The sequence below is a fragment of the Bombina bombina genome, chromosome 12, assembly GCF_027579735.1.
Source record: "Bombina bombina isolate aBomBom1 chromosome 12, aBomBom1.pri, whole genome shotgun sequence".
Lineage (NCBI taxonomy): Eukaryota > Metazoa > Chordata > Amphibia > Anura > Bombinatoridae > Bombina > Bombina bombina.
In genome coordinates, this window is record NC_069510.1 from 82,193,002 (window position 1) to 82,210,015 (window position 17,014).

Below are 17,014 nucleotides of genomic sequence, written 5' to 3' on the forward strand. Positions count from 1 at the left end.
TGCTCTACGCTCCTTTTTTGGAGCCTAACGCAGCCTTTATGTGGACTCTCAATACCAGAGTTATTTTTATGGTGCGGCCAGAAAAAAGCCGGCGTTAGCTACGCGGGTCCTTACCGACAAAACTCCAAATCTAGCCGATGGTGTCATTAAGAAACATACTTTAAAATATACTATTCATAATATAGTATTGGCATGGAGTAAAGTATGTTGTAATTTTGGAATAAATGGTTCATACTCTGAATATTTACCTATTAGGGGGAACCCAGAATTTAGCAGTGGATGTAACTCCTCTATATATAGAATATGGGCTTCTAAGAATCTAAAGAATGTAATACAAATGCTCAATCCTCTTACTATGCAAATAAAAACGTTTCATTTACTTTCAAGAGAATTCAACTTAGATAAAACTTCATTTTTTGCATATTTACAAATTAGGCATTTCATATATAGTCAAAGTCTGACACAAGATTTTGATCGACACTTGTGGAAAATGGGTCTGTTAGAACCCATAATAAATAGATACCGGATGGGTAAACATTCATTAACTGCTATATACAGGGCTTTGGCTCTGAAAGGTGCAGAAGTGAAAATGGATAAGGTATTTTGTTTATGGAAAACTGAGTTCCCAAATATAAATATGAACTTTTTTGAAAAAAGCTTTTCAAGAGTTGAGAAATATTCATATGATATAGCAATAAGAGAGTCACATTATAAACTTTTAAACAGAGCATACCTTATACCTGGCAAAATGGAATAGACAAGGATCTAATGTGTGCTCTAGATATAATCTTTTAAATGCGGATCTAATGCACCTCTTTTGGTATTGTCCGAAAATACAAAGACTGTGGAGACAGATAGAGTTTTGGTTAAATAAATATTTATCAAAAAGGTTGTGTTTAGAAGCCATACATATATTTTTCCTATATATTGATAAGGAAATGATAAATAAGCCATTGATTAATACTGCCATTTTACTAACAAGGCAAATGATACTTAGAACCTGGAAAGATAAAAATGCACCAAGTATAGCGCTATTTGTCCATAACATGATGTATCAAATGGTGTTAGATCAACATAACCCTTTGATTTTCCAGGAATTTTTTTTAAAAGGATTTATGGCAAAATGGGAGAAAGTTATTCTTGACCAATATAGAGATGTTCAATTACAGGTAATAGAGTATTTCCGCTCCTCCCCTCTCTTCCTTCAATTAATATTATCAGAGAACTACCCAAGGTATTGGAGACAATATCTTTATTAAATAGAACTAAAGTATTAGTTAATACTCCCTAATAGTTCGGAGCCTTTTTGTGGTTATGATCAAGATTAGATACAAGACAGGTCATGAAAAGAAGTCATTTAAACTGTCTATTAGGTGTGTTGACATACTCCTCTCTCCCCCTTTGTTTTTGTTTTTTTTCTTTTCCCCTCTTCTTTTCTTTTTTTTTCTTCTCTCTTCTGTCCATCAATATTAGAGCGTTATTATGGTTTTGTGGTTATTTGTTATATGTCTAACAGTATAAAAAACCAAATGATGTAAATATATAGGATGTATATAATAATGCATGGATTGCATAAAGTATATTGTTTGATGGTACTGGCCGATATAAACCATGTTAAATATAAATATCTAGGTTAAAATGGTATGTCTATACGATATTGTAAAATGGTGTTATTATTGAATATATGCATCCATTACATATTTTTTTATTTGTTATTATACATTATTGGTTATAAAGAAAAAAAAGAAAAAAAAGAAATGTTTTGCATAGAAACTCAGTCGCCATTTTGTGTACAAAATGGAACCGGGCCTTTAACAAACAAGAGATATCGTTTAAGAGAATCTTTGTGAAAGTTGCCAAAAAGCTGAATAGCAAGAGAAAAACAGTGCAAAGTCTACCCATCCACATAACATTACATATATATATATAAATAAAGGAGAGTGCACTCGCCAGGACTTTTCAGAATTTTATTCCAAATATGTGTATATATATATATATATATATATATACACACATATACCTATAGATATGTTAATGTGTACCCTGTTGACAGTATACAGTCTCTCCAAAAGGTATGACTGGAGGTTTTATGAATCAATACCACATATTTTAACAAATCTCTAGAACAGAGATGGGCAAGAAGTAGATCGCGGTCCACTGGTAGATTATTAACTGCTGGTGAAATGATAAATGCCGACAGTGTATACTTTCGGCATTTATCGATGTGCAGTGGACATGATCTGCAATATCGGATCATGTCCGCTCGCACCATAATAAATATGTGTTTAACCCATTTGCAGGGATTAAGCAAAAACTTTATCGATTATATGAACAATATTTGTAATCACAAAGTAATTGATGGGCATTTTCATTCCTGAAATGCACTATAAACGCTATATTATTTAAAAATAAGAAAAATTTCATGGTTTTTTTATAAATTACACTGTTCTCCTGCCCGTAACGCATATTCTATTTCTGTGTTCAATGACTATTTAGGCTGTAGCCAATCGTATCGCGCCCCCTTTGGTGTCCAGCAAGTTTTTCTAATAACGCATGCGCAAACAAAACCAAGGGCGTTATTATTAACTTTCTAGATGCCAAAGAGGTGCAATACGAATGGCTACAGCCTGAATCGTCATTGAACACAGAAATAGAGTATGTGTGATGGGCAGAGGAACAACGTAATTTATAAAAAAAACATGAAAGGGTAATTATTTAAATAATTTAGCGTTTATAATGCATTTTATGAATGAAAGAGCCCATCATTTACTTTGTGATTACAAATATTGTTAATATAATCTTTAAAGTGTGCCATCGCTTTAAAATATTTAATAATAGCATTGTTGCTTGCATGTAAAACAGAGCATTTTCTTTTAATTCTTTTACGTCCCTTTAATAAGGTAATTGTAATAATACCTGATTATCTGCGAGCCAGATTAGTGTGCCCCATTTCTTTATGATACGGTTATTCTTTAGATTTCCCTTTTATTCATTACAGTTTTATATAATCAGCAATTATAGTATCTTTACACTTGATGACCTATAACTATTTATGTAACTTAATAATCAGTTTACTTACTTGTAAAAATAAGAGTAGCAAAAAGCAAGATCACTCCAGTTGAATCCATAATCTGCAGAATTTCCGGTTCCTGTGTGAAGATGAGACATTAGATTTTTTTAATGTGGTTATATTTACATATTATTTGATGTAGGCTATTACTATTCAAATTATTTTTTTATTCCTAGACACAGTTCCCCTTATAGTAAAATTAGCGATGGGTCAGCCACACACAGATTCAGTGTTAAAACCATAGTGCAACGCTAAACCTTAGTTGTTAAGATTCTTTATTGCAGTTATTTTCTACTGATCTGTTTTGCAAATAATCAGATTTCATTCACAGCGTTCAAATTTATTTGAACTGTGTCTTGTTGTTGAAGTTTATTGTACCAGGTCTTTTTCTTTATTTGTATATATATACGTATTAGCAGCAGAAAAGGGACATAGTTACACCACTCTATAAAATAATTATTAAAAGGAAACTAAACCAAACATTTTTTCGGTCATGTTTCAGACAGAGCAGGCGATTTAAAGCAACTTTCTAATATACTCCTATTATCAAATTTTCTTTGTGCTCTTGCTATCTTTATTTGAAAAGCAAGAATGTAAGCTTACGAGTCGGCCCATTTTTGTTTCAGCGTCTGGGTTGCGCTTGCTGATTGGTGGCTAAATGTAGCCACCAATCCGCAAGCACTATCCAGGGTTCTGAATCAAAAATGGGCTGGCTCTTTAGCTTAAGTTAGACCTTGACTATATATATTTAAGTTTGCCAGACTATTCAATGTTAAACTTTGTTTTTAGGTTTATCTTAAAACTTTGAATTGCGTGATCAAATTAGTGTGTGCATATATTTCAAGCAAGCCCAGTAGAAGCAAACATCTGAACAATGAACAGGCTACGTATACACTCAGTACCCAGATACTACACATGCACACGCTACACACACACACACACACACACAAACACACTTTACAAAAACTGCTCATGCACACTACACAAACACAAAACACTATCAGTGGGCTCCATGTACGAAACAGCAATATGCGAGCCTGCTTCCCACAATGTAAGAAGCAGTGGTCATTGCAACAAGAAATCACAGAGAGCTCGCTCTCAGTGATTGACAGTCCCTTCACTCACACGATTGGTTGTGCTAATAAAGGGGCGGGCATTACACACTCATCGGAGTGTGTAATGATACATACGGGCCAGCGGATCAAGAGATACACTGCCTGTATTCAGCGAAGGTGGACAGACAGCTTTACAAGTTGAGAAGCTGTCCGTCCGCCTTTTAATACATGTGGCTCATAGTGTTGCACACACATACATTTATAGAATAAAAACCTTGGAAATTCAGTGTCAAAACACCTATGCTAATGCCAGAGTAGATGGATGGACAGATAGAGAGACAGACAGACAGAAAGATAGACAGACAGACAAACATTTTACTTTCAACTTGTAATATAGGTGCTAACCCACGCGCCTTAAAAATTAAGTTCAGTCTCTTCTGAAGGAATAAAACACATAGCGTCAGATTGGGGAGGATGACGTGTGAGGTAAGGGACAATGGGAGCTGGGGTGATTTTAGAAAATATTATATTAAAGGGCCACTAAACCCAAAATCTTTCTTTCATGATTCAGATAGAGAATAGAAATTTAAACAACATTACAATTTACTTCTATTATTTATTTTGCTTCATTTTTTAGATATCCTTATTTGAAGAAAAAGCAATGCACATGGGTGAGCCAATCACATGAGGCTTCTATGTGCAGAAACCAATCAGCAGCTACTGAGCATATCTAGATATGCTTTTCAGCAAAGAATATCAAGAGAATAAAACAAATTAGATAATAGAAGTAAATTAGAAAGATGTTTAAAATTGCATTCTCTTTCTAAATCATGAAAGAAAAAATGTGGGTTTCATGTCCCTTTAAGATAAGTTTTTTTACAGGATATGTAAGGGTTTTCCTGTTAAATTGTAAAGGGACTGGTTTTGTATGAAACCCAAGATTTTTCTTTTTGTGACAGAGCAGACCATTTTAAAAAAAGTTTCCAATTTACTTCTATTAGACAATGGGCTTCATTCCCATGATATTCTGCGTGGAAGAGATACCTTAGTAGGCATCTGGAACACTACATAGCAGGAAATAGTGCTGCCATCTAGTGCTCTTGCTAATGGATAACATTCTTGCAAAACTGCTGCCATATATTGCTTCTGAAATGGGCCGGCTTCTAAGCATATGTCCCTGCTTTTCAACAAAAGATACCAAGAGAAAGAAGAAAAAAATGATAATTAAAGTAAATTAGAAAGTTGTTCAAAATTGCATGCTTTGTCTGAATCATGGAAGAAAAAAAAATTGTGTTTCATAGGCCTTTAAAGGGACAGTATACTATAAAATTGTTTTTCCCTTAAATGGCCATAATACCCAAATGTTTAAACAGTTGAAAGTGATGCAGCATAGCTGTAAAAAGCTGACTAGAAAATATCACATGAACATCTCTATTTAAAAAAGAAAGATATTTTACCTCAAAGGTTCCTCAGTAGCCACATCCCATTGTAAAGGACTTCTAAGCAGCATATTAGTATGTCTGTCCTGGGACAGCTGAAAGGATGAGCCTCGTGCACTGTTATTTCCCTATTCAGTGTAAGGAAGTTTACAATGAAATCTCATGAGAGTTAAGTCAAATCTCATGAGATCACAGTAAAAGAGTCCATGACCTCAGCACTGCTGATGCTGATTGGCTGCTGTTCATTTCTTCATTTTTTTTAAAAATTTTTTACCTGCAGCTGGGAGCAGGTGAATTATAACTTTTTACACAGAACTTACACTGCTGAGCTGAGGAGATTGTGAGTTAAAATATCTTCCTTTTTTACATAGAGATGCTCAGGTGATATTTTCCTGTCAGCTTTTTACAGTTATACTGCATCAGTTTCAAGTGATTTAGCATATGAGTATTATGTCCCTTTAATGTGTTTCCAAATTTATTTATTTTTATAAGCTGCAGAGTATAAAATGTATGAGATTTGGTTTTTTTAAGGCTTATTTGTATATATGAATTAGCTGAGTTTGTGTTTTGAAGCCACAACCTAATAAAATGGGTTGAGCTTGCAGGTATAATCAGATCACATTACTTTATCACATTGTGTACATATACATGCTTCTTTATCTTACATCTGTAGGTATAATCAGATCTCATTACTGTATCACATTGTGTACATATAAATGCTTCTTTATCTTATATCTGTAGGTATAATCAGATCTCATTACTTTATCACATTGTGTACATATAAATGCTTCTTTATCTTATATATGTAGGTATAATCAGACCTCATTACTTTATTAAATTGTGTACATATACATGCTTCTTTATCTTATATCTGTAGGTATAATCAGATCTCATTACTTTATCACATTGTGTACATATACATGTGTCTTTATCTTATATCTGTAGGTATAATCAGATCTCATTACTGTTTCACATTGTGTACATATACCTGCTTCTTTATCTTATATCTGTAGGTATAATCAGATCTCATTACTGTATCACATTGTGTACATATACATGCTTCTTTATCTTATATCTGTAGGTATAATCAGATCTAATTACTTTATCACATTGTGTACATATACATGTGTCTTTATCTTATATCTGTAGGTATAATCAGATCTCATTACTTTATCACATTGTGTACATATACATGTGTCTTTATCTTATATCTGTAGGTATAATCAGATCTCATTACTTTATCACATTGTGTACATATACCTGCTTCTTTATCTTATATCTGTAGGTATAATCAGATCTCATTACTTTATCACATTGTGTACATATACATGTGTCTTTATCTTATATCTGTATTTATAATCTGATCTCATTACTTTATCACATTGTGTACATATAACTGCTTCTTTATCTTATATCTGTAGGTATAATCAGATCTCATTACTGTATCACACTGTGTACATATACCTGCTTCTTTATCTTATATCTGTAGGTATAATCAGATCTAATTACTTTATCACATTGTGTACATATACATGTGTCTTTATCTTATATCTGTAGGTATAATCAGATCTAATTACTTTATCACATTGTGTACATATACATGTGTCTTTATCTTATATCTGTAGGTGTAATCAGATCTCATTACTTTATCACATTGTGTACATATACATACTTTATCTTATATCTGTAGGTATAATCAGATCTAATTACTTTATCACAATGTGTACATATACATGTGTCTTTATCTTATATCTGTAGGTATAATCAGATCTCATTACTTTATCACATTGTGTACATATACATGTGTCTGTATCTTATATCTGTAGGTATAATCAGATCTCATTACTGTATCACATTGTGTACATATACCTGCTTCTTTATCTTATATCTGTAGGTATAATCAGATCTCATTACTTTATCACATTGTGTACATATACATGTGTCTTTATCTTATATCTGTAGGTATAATCAGATCTCATTACTTTATCACATTGTGTACATATACATGTGTCTGTATCTTATATCTGTAGGTATAATCAGATCTCATTACTTTATCACATTGTGTACATATACATGTGTCTTTATCTTATATCTGTAGGTATAATCAGATCTCATTACTTTATCACATTGTGTACATATACATGTGTCTGTATCTTATATCTGTAGGTATAATCAGATCTCATTACTTTATCACATTGTGTTCATATAAATGCTTCTTTATCTTATGTCTGTCCATAAACCAATCACCAATACTTGGAGAGAAATTGGAAAATTACAATTTTATCATCTTATCTCTTCTATAACCCACTGGGAGTGTAATTTCTTCTACTGGCTGTGTTAACACAGCTTGGCATTGAGGCCAAAAACATTCAGGATGGGTGGGGATACCACACGCTAAATAAACTATTTAAAATGCCAATATAAGGGTAAAGGAGCTACTTGTAAACAATTTAATACACTCCAGCAGGTAAAGTGGATCATTGGGAACAAATTAAAGGGGAGACAATTTTTGAGTAAACTGTCCCTTTAAGTATATTTAGCTATCTATTACTGTCAGTTATCATGTTTTAAATCTGTAATAAAATGTATGCTGCAGATCTGGGATTGAAAAGGGGAAGAGGTTTAGTCTTGGTAATCTTGGTGTCAGGGTTTAGTTCCCCCACACAATCTCCCGGGAAGCAGTTAGGGGCAGCCAGCTGTGGCTGTCTGAAAATAGCAAACAAAAAAATAAAAAAAAACTCTATGTTGGAAGGAAGCCACAAAACCGTCTCTACCATAAAGAGATTAAAATAACAAGCTAAGCTTAAACGGTCATGAAACACAATTTTTCTTTCTTTCATGATACGGATTGAGGATACCATTTTAAACAACTTTCCAATTTTCTTCTATAATCTAATTTATATAATTCTCTATGTATCCTTTGTTGAAGGAGCAGCAATGCACTTCTGGCAGCTAGCTGAACACGTTGGGTGAGCCAATGTGCAGCCACCAATCAGAAGCTAGCTCCCGGTAGCTCCCTGAGCCTACCTAGGTATGCATTTCAACAAAGAATACCAAGAGCACAAAGCAAATGTAATAGATACTTTTTAGAAAGTGTGAATATAAAATGAATGTTCACATTTAGTGAAAGTTTAATTTTGACTTTACTGTCCCTTTAAGGTTTGCCCTTACTCATTCATAGTATTGTTTTTTGGATCCAACAATAAATCAAATACAATCTCCCCATTTGTGGATATAGAAATCATTATTTGAAGACAGGTCATTTTATTATTTTATACAACCAGAACACAACCAGCGTTGAAAAAACTGCATGAATCACTAAGACGCAAAAGGTCCCTGAATGTTGTTACCTCACCTTTTCCAACATCAAAAAAGGTTAAAGCGACATACAACTCAAAATATTTAACTAATGATTTTGACAGAACATACAATAAAAAAAAGTCCCAATTTACTTCTATTATCAATGTTACTTTGTTCTTTTGGTATGCTTTGTTGAGGAGAATACCTATGTAGACTCAGGAGATGGGAGTAGCATTATATATTTCTTCTGTTATGTGCGATCAGTCCACGGGTCATCATTACTTCTGGGATATAACTCCTCCCCAACAGGAAATGCAAGAGGATTCACCCAGCAGAGCTGATATAGCTCCTCCCCTCTACGTCAGTCCCAGTCATTCTCTTGCACCCAACGACTAGATAGGAGGTGTGAGAGGACTATGGTGATTATACTTAGTTTTTATGACTTCAATCAAAAGTTTGTTATTTTACAATAGCACCGGAGCGTGTTATTACTTCTCTGGCAGAGTTTGAAGAAGAATCTACCAGAGTTTTTTACTATGATTTTAACCGGAGTAGTTAAGATCATATAGCTGTTCTCGGCCATCTGAGGGAGGTAAAGGCTTCAGATCAGGGGACAGCGGGCAGATGAATCTGCATTGAGGTATGTAGCAGTTTTTATTTTCTGAATGGAATTGATGAAAAAATCCTGCTATACCGTTATAATGACATGTATGTATACACTTCAGTATTCTGGGAATGGTTTTTCACCGGAACTACTCTGTTAAAGGTCACTAATCCTTTTAATAAATATTGTCATGTTAAACGTTTTTGCTGGAATGTAGAATCGTTTACATTGCTGAGGTACTGAGTAAATAAATGTTTGGGCATTATTTTCCACTTGGCAGTTGTATGCTTTAAATTGTGACAGTTTCGTTTCTCCTCACTGCTGTGTGTGAGAGGGAGGGGCCGTTTTTGGCGCTCTTTTGCTACGCATCAAAAAATTCCAGTCAGCTACTATTATATTTCCTGCATGATCCGGTTCACTGACAGATCTCAGGGGTCTTCAAACTTCTTTGAAGGGAGGTACATTCTCTCAGCAGAGCTGTGAGAATTTTTATTGACTGTGAATAAAAACGTTACTCTTTTTATGTCAAATTTAGTTATTTACTAATGGGAACAAACCTTTGCTAAAAGTTGTGTTATTTTAAACTTGATGCTATAACTGTTTCAGTTCATTATCTCAACTGTCATTTAATCGTTTAAGTACCTCTTTGAGGCACAGTACGTTTTTGTTAAAAAAGATTATAACCAGGTTGCAAGTTATTGCTAGTGTGTTAAACATGTCTGACTCAGAGAATGATATCTGTGTCATTTGTTCCAATGCCAAGGTGGAGCCCAATAGAAATTTATGTACTAACTGTATTGATGCTACTTTAAATAAAAGTCAATCTGTACAATGTGAACAAATTTCACCAAACTGCGAGGGGAGAGTTATGCCGACTAACTCGCCTCACGCGGCAGTACCTGCATCTCCCGCCCGGGAGGTGCGTGATATTATGGCGCCTAATACATCTGGGCGGCCATTACAGATAACATTACATGATATGGCTACTGTTATGACTGAAGTTTTGTCTAAATTACCAGAACTAAGAGGCAAGCGTGATCACTCTGGGGTGAGAACAGAGTGCGCTGACAATACTAGGGCCATGTCTGATACTGCGTCACAGCTTGCAGAGCATGAGGACGGAGAGCTTCATTCTGTGGGTGACGGTTCTGATCCAAACAGATTGGATTCAGATATTTCAAATTTTAAATTTAAATTGGAGAACCTCCGTGCATTACTAGGGGAGGTCTTAGCAGCTCTCAATGATTGTAACACCATTGCAATACCAGAGAAAATGTGTAGGTTGGATAAATACTTTGCGGTACCGGCGAGTACTGACGTTTTTCCTATACCTAAGAGATTAACTGAAATTGTTACTAAGGAGTGGGATAGACCCGGTGTGCCGTTCTCACCCCCTCCAATATTTAGAAAGATGTTTCCAATAGACGCCACTACTCGGGACTTATGGCAAACGGTCCCTAAGGTGGAGGGAGCAGTTTCTACTTTAGCTAAGCGTACCACTATCCCGGTGGAGGATAGCTGTGCTTTTTCAGATCCAATGGATAAAAAATTAGAGGGTTACCTTAAGAAAATGTTTGTTCAACAAGGTTTTATATTGCAACCCCTTGCATGTATCGCGCCGATTACGGCTGCGGCAGCATTTTGGATTGAGTCTCTGGAAGAGAACCTTAGTTCATCTACGCTAGACGACATTATGGACAGGCTTAGAGTCCTTAAACTAGCCAATTCATTCATTTCGGAGGCCGTAGTACATTTAACCAAACTTACGGCTAAGAACTCTGGATTCGCCATACAGGCACGTAGAGCACTGTGGCTAAAATCCTGGTCAGCTGATGTTACTTCTAAGTCTAAATTACTTAATATACCTTTCAAGGGGCAGTCTTTATTTGGGCCCGGGTTGAAAGAAATTATCGCTGACATTACAGGAGGTAAGGGCCACGCCCTACCTCAAGACAAAGCCAAAGCTAAGGCTAGACAGTCTAATTTTCGTCCCTTTCGGAATTTCAAACCTGGAGCAGCGTCAACCTCCACTGCACCAAAACAGGAAGGAGCTGTTGCTCGTTACAGGCAAGGCTGGAAACCTAACCAGTCCTGGAATAAGGGCAAACAGGCCAGGAAACCTGCTGCTGCCCCAAAGACAGCATGAACCGAGAGCCCCCGATCCGGGACCGGATCTAGTGGGGGGCAGACTTTCTCTCTTCGCTCAGGCCTGGGCAAGAGATGTTCAGGATCCCTGGGCGCTGGAGATCATATCTCAGGGATACCTTCTAGACTTCAAATTATCTCCCCCAAAAGGGAGATTTCATCTGTCAAGGTTGTCAACAAACCAGATAAAGAAAGAAGCGTTTCTACGCTGTGTACAAGATCTGTTATTAATGGGAGTGATCCATCCAGTTCCGCGGTCGGAACAAGGACAAGGGTTCTACTCAAACCTGTTTGTGGTTCCCAAAAAAGAGGGAACTTTCAGGCCAATCTTAGATTTAAAGATTCTAAACAAATTCCTAAGAGTTCCATCGTTCAAAATGGAAACTATTCGGACAATCTTACCTATGATCCAAAAGGGTCAGTACATGACCACAGTGGATTTAAAAGATGCTTACCTTCACATACCGATTCACAAAGATCATCAACGGTATCTACGGTTTGCCTTCCTAGACAGGCACTACCAGTTTGTAGCTCTTCCATTCGGATTGGCTACGGCCCCAAGAATCTTCACAAAGGTTCTGGGTGCCCTTCTGGCGGTACTAAGACCGCGAGGGATTTCGGTAGCTCCGTACCTAGACGACATTCTAATACAAGCTTCAAGCTTTCAAACTGCCAAGTCTCATACAGAGTTAGTTCTGGCATTTCTAAGGTCGCATGGATGGAAAGTGAACGAAAAGAAGAGTTCTCTTTTTCCTCTCACAAGAGTTCCATTCTTGGGGACTCTTATAGATTCTGTAGAAATGAAGATTTACCTGACAGAAGACAGGTTAACAAGGCTTCAGGATGCATGCCGTGTCCTTCATTCCATTCAACACCCGTCAGTAGCTCAATGCATGGAGGTGATTGGCTTAATGGTAGCGGCAATGGACATAGTACCTTTTGCACGCCTACACCTCAGACCGCTGCAATTGTGCATGCTAAGTCAGTGGAATGGGGATTACTCAGATTTGTCCCCTACCCTGAATCTGAATCAAGAGACCAGAAATTCTCTTCTATGGTGGCTTTATCGGCCACACCTGTCCAGGGGGATGCCATTCAGCAGGCCAGACTGGACAATCGTAACAACAGACGCCAGCCTGCTAGGTTGGGGCGCTGTCTGGAATTCTCTGAAGACTCAGGGATTATGGAATCAGGAGGAGAGTCTCCTTCCAATAAACATTCTGGAATTGAGGGCAGTCCTCAATGCCCTTCTAGCTTGGCCCCAATTAACAACTCAGGGGTTCATCAGGTTTCAGTCGGACAATATCACGACTGTAGCTTACATCAACCATCAGGGAGGGACAAGAAGCTCCCTAGCAATGATGGAAGTATCAAAGATAATTCGCTGGGCAGAGTCTCACTCTTGCCACCTGTCTGCAATCCACATCCCGGGAGTGGAGAACTGGGAGGCGGATTTCTTGAGTCGCCAGACTTTTCATCCGGGAGAGTGGGAACTTCATCCGGAGATTTTTGCCCAAATACTTCGACGTTGGGGCAAACCAGAGATAGATCTCATGGCGTCTCGCCAGAACGCCAAACTTCCTCACTACGGGTCCAGATCCAGGGATCCGGGAGCGGTTCTGATAGATGCTTTGACAGCACCTTGGAACTTCGGGATGGCTTATGTGTTTCCACCCTTCCCGCTGCTTCCTCGATTGATTGCGAAAATCAAACAAGAGAGAGCATCTGTGATTCTAATAGCGCCTGCATGGCCACGCAGGACTTGGTATGCAGATCTAGTGGACATGTCATCCTGTCCACCTTGGTCTCTACCTCTGAGACAGGACCTTCTGATACAGGGTCCATTCAAACATCAAAATCTAACTTCTCTGAAACTGACTGCTTGGAAATTGAACGCTTGATTTTATCAAAGCGTGGTTTTTCTGAGTCGGTTATTGATACCCTGATCCAGGCTAGGAAGCCTGTTACCAGAAAGATTTACCATAAAATATGGCGCAAATACCTATACTGGTGCGAATCCAAACGTTACTCCTGGAGTAAGGTTAGGATCCCTAGGATATTGTCTTTTCTACAAGAAGGTTTAGAAAAGGGTTTATCGGCTAGTTCATTAAAGGGACAGATTTCAGCTCTGTCCATCTTGTTACACAGGCGTCTGTCAGAAAATCCAGACGTCCAGGCTTTTTGTCAAGCTTTAGCTAGGATCAAGCCTGTGTTTAAAGCCGTTGCTCCGCCATGGAGTTTAAACTTAGTTCTTAACGTTTTACAAGGGGTTCCATTTGAACCCCTTCATTCCATTGATATAAAATTGTTATCTTGGAAAGTTCTGTTTTTAATGGCTATTTCCTCGGCTCGAAGAGTCTCTGAGTTATCAGCATTACATTGTGATTCTCCTTATCTGATTTTTCACTCAGATAAGGTAGTTCTGCGTACTAAACCTGGGTTCTTACCTAAGGTAGTTACTAACAGGAATATCAATCAAGAGATTGTTGTTCCATCCTTGTGTCCAAATCCTTCTTCAAAGAAGGAACGTCTTCTACACAATCTGGATGTAGTTCGTGCCCTCAAGTTCTACTTGCAGGCAACTAAAAATTTTCGCCAAACTTCTTCCCTGTTTGTCGTTTATTCTGGACAGAGGAGAGGTCAAAAAGCTTCTGCTACCTCTCTCTCTTTCTGGCTTCGTAGCATAATACGTTTAGCCTATGAGACTGCTGGACAGCAGCCTCCTGAAAGAATTACAGCTCACTCCACTAGAGCTGTGGCTTCCACTTGGGCCTTTAAGAATGAGGCCTCTGTTGAACAGATTTGCAAGGCTGCAACTTGGTCTTCGCTTCATACTTTTTCCAAATTTTACAAATTTGACACTTTTGCTTCTTCGGAGGCTATTTTTGGGAGAAAGGTTCTTCAGGCAGTGGTTCCTTCTGTATAATGAGCCTGCCTATCCCTCCCGTCATCCGTGTACTTTTGCTTTGGTATTGGTATCCCAGAAGTAATGATGACCCGTGGACTGATCGCACATAACAGAAGAAAACATAATTTATGCTTACCTGATAAATTCCTTTCTTCTGTTGTGCGATCAGTCCACGGCCCGCCCTGTTTTTTAAGGCAGGTAAATATCTTTTAAATTATACTCCAGTCACCACTTCACCCTTGGTTACTCCTTTCTCGTTGATTCTTGGTCGAATGACTGGGACTGACGTAGAGGGGAGGAGCTATATCAGCTCTGCTGGGTGAATCCTCTTGCATTTCCTGTTGGGGAGGAGTTATATCCCAGAAGTAATGATGACCCGTGGACTGATCGCACAACAGAAGAAAGGAATTTATCAGGTAAGCATAAATTATGTTTTTGCAACAATGTTTTTAGCAATGCTCTACATATGTCCCCATTTAACAATCTCAGGGCAGACACGATTTGTTTCCGCGAACCTGTCCGCCCAGCATTGTGGCGAATGAGCAGCAATACACTGCCCGCTTTTAACAGCACAACTGGCTGCTTGCGTGGCCATCAATCACCCCAGTTAGACTAGTCCGGAGTGATTGCAAAACTCCAGCTCAGAGCTAGCATATTTACTTATGGCAGCAGTGGTCTGATGATCGCTGCTTAACTATTGGCTGCAGGCTCACTTATGTTGGCCTTGCACCAAAGGCACTCCAAAGCTGCATCCACAGCTTGATAAAGGGAGTCCATAGTACAAACACTGCTGCTATAGAGTGCTCTATACTGTTCTACAGTTTTCTTTATTACACTCCTCAGAGCGCACAAACTGTTGAGACTTCCAGGATAACCTTGTTTGCTAATAACCATGGTTAATCATGGTTAACTATGGTTAACCATGGTGATCAGTTGATTGTTTCACCTGTGCTCTAGTTCAGATATCAGGAAAATATGGCTTGTTAGTGTGTCCCAAAGGCTAGAAATGAGAACCACTTGTGTATAGCATTGTTAAAAGCACTTTTGGAAAGCTCCTTCCATGAATTTCTTCAGACACATGCATGTTCTTAAGCCTACCTAGGTTTGCTCTTCAACAAAGGATACCAAAAGAACAAAAACCTATTATAGACGTAAATTTACATTGTTTTTTAAATGTTAATCTCTATCTGAATCAAAAAAGATTTAACTATTATCTTCATTTGCGATGTGTGTGCACACTTTTATAAATTAATTAGAAATGAAAATGAAGAGATTTTTAATTAAAGTTATAAATTTTTACCAGCTAAGCTCCATGACCTCGATCGCATACTTGGTGACGCCATCGTCACCATTTTTTTCTCAAATCGCACGATCACAATACCGGCGCAGCAGACAAGTTACACCTGTAGATTTTTCACGGCGTGCATATTTTTTACTCCCATAGACTAACAAAACTGCGCGTCGGCAATCGGTGTCACAAAGGCAGCGCATAGACTTACGCGCGGAGAATGGATTTATTTTACTCCATTTTCAGCTCGCCACACATAGGCAGGAGCAGCAACCCTTGTGCACAGTAAAAAAGCAGTGTATGTCCCTGGAAGGCTTAACAAACACCTAACGCATGCGCACTCCCATACATTTCAAACAGTTAAACCTTTCCTGGCCACTTAATTAATCAAACCAGTATCCACCCTCTGCAAGTGTGTCAAACCAATCACAGACAGCACAACCTCTCACCTGCCAGACAATGCACACCCTGATTACCCATCATGTTTCCCTTGCAGTCAGTTTATTAATTTATTTTGGTCTTGATTTTTACGTGTGAATTTGACATAAAAAAAACTACTTTTTATTTTTAACTTACATGTGCAATATACTTGCGTAAATTACATACATCTATTTGAATGTGTAGTTGCGCATATTTCTGCACTTTGCTAGTTTAGCCTACTTACGCCAGCATATCATATGGCGGCGTGTGTTATGTGATTCACCCGATGTGTGAGGTGAACTTACGGGCGACGTGGGTATTAGCAGTTGCACTGAAGACATATGTGATCGTGCCCCCCCCCCCCCAGAAAGCCTGGCTTCTACAGCTGTAGGCATGATTGCCGTAGAAGGGGGCACATGATAACCAAGGAACTACCCAGAGGTTGTGAACCAGAATGCTGGAACAAGCAGGCGTAGGACTATGGGTGATGCCTGAACACAGCGTGCTAAATATTGATTATGTTATCAGTATTCAGTTGTGTTACATTGATAACCGCACTCATGTTTATTTCCGTAACTTTAACAGTAACCTTGAAGTGTTATTTAACTTAAAGATAAACAAAGAATAGAAAAACAAAATTACATAGTGCTAGAAGCTAAAATAAAGTTATGATCCACGGGCTTAAAGGGATAATAAACACCAAAAATATTATTGTTTAAAAAGATAGATAATCCTTTATTTACCATTCCCCAGTTTTGCATAGTTAACACAGTTATATTAATACA

At 37.7% G+C, this 17,014-nt stretch overlaps 1 protein-coding gene across 1 annotated transcript in view; it reads right to left on the bottom strand.

Annotated features, from left to right (window-relative positions):
* Positions 1–17,014, bottom strand: part of LOC128642726 (immunoglobulin lambda-1 light chain-like) — a 68,398-nt gene that overhangs the window by 47,324 nt on the left and 4,060 nt on the right. The window contains exon 2 of the mRNA XM_053695505.1: positions 3,080–3,149. Coding sequence (XP_053551480.1) covers positions 3,080–3,128 — 49 coding nt within the window. The 5' untranslated portion in view covers positions 3,129–3,149. The remainder of the gene's footprint in view (positions 1–3,079; positions 3,150–17,014) is intronic.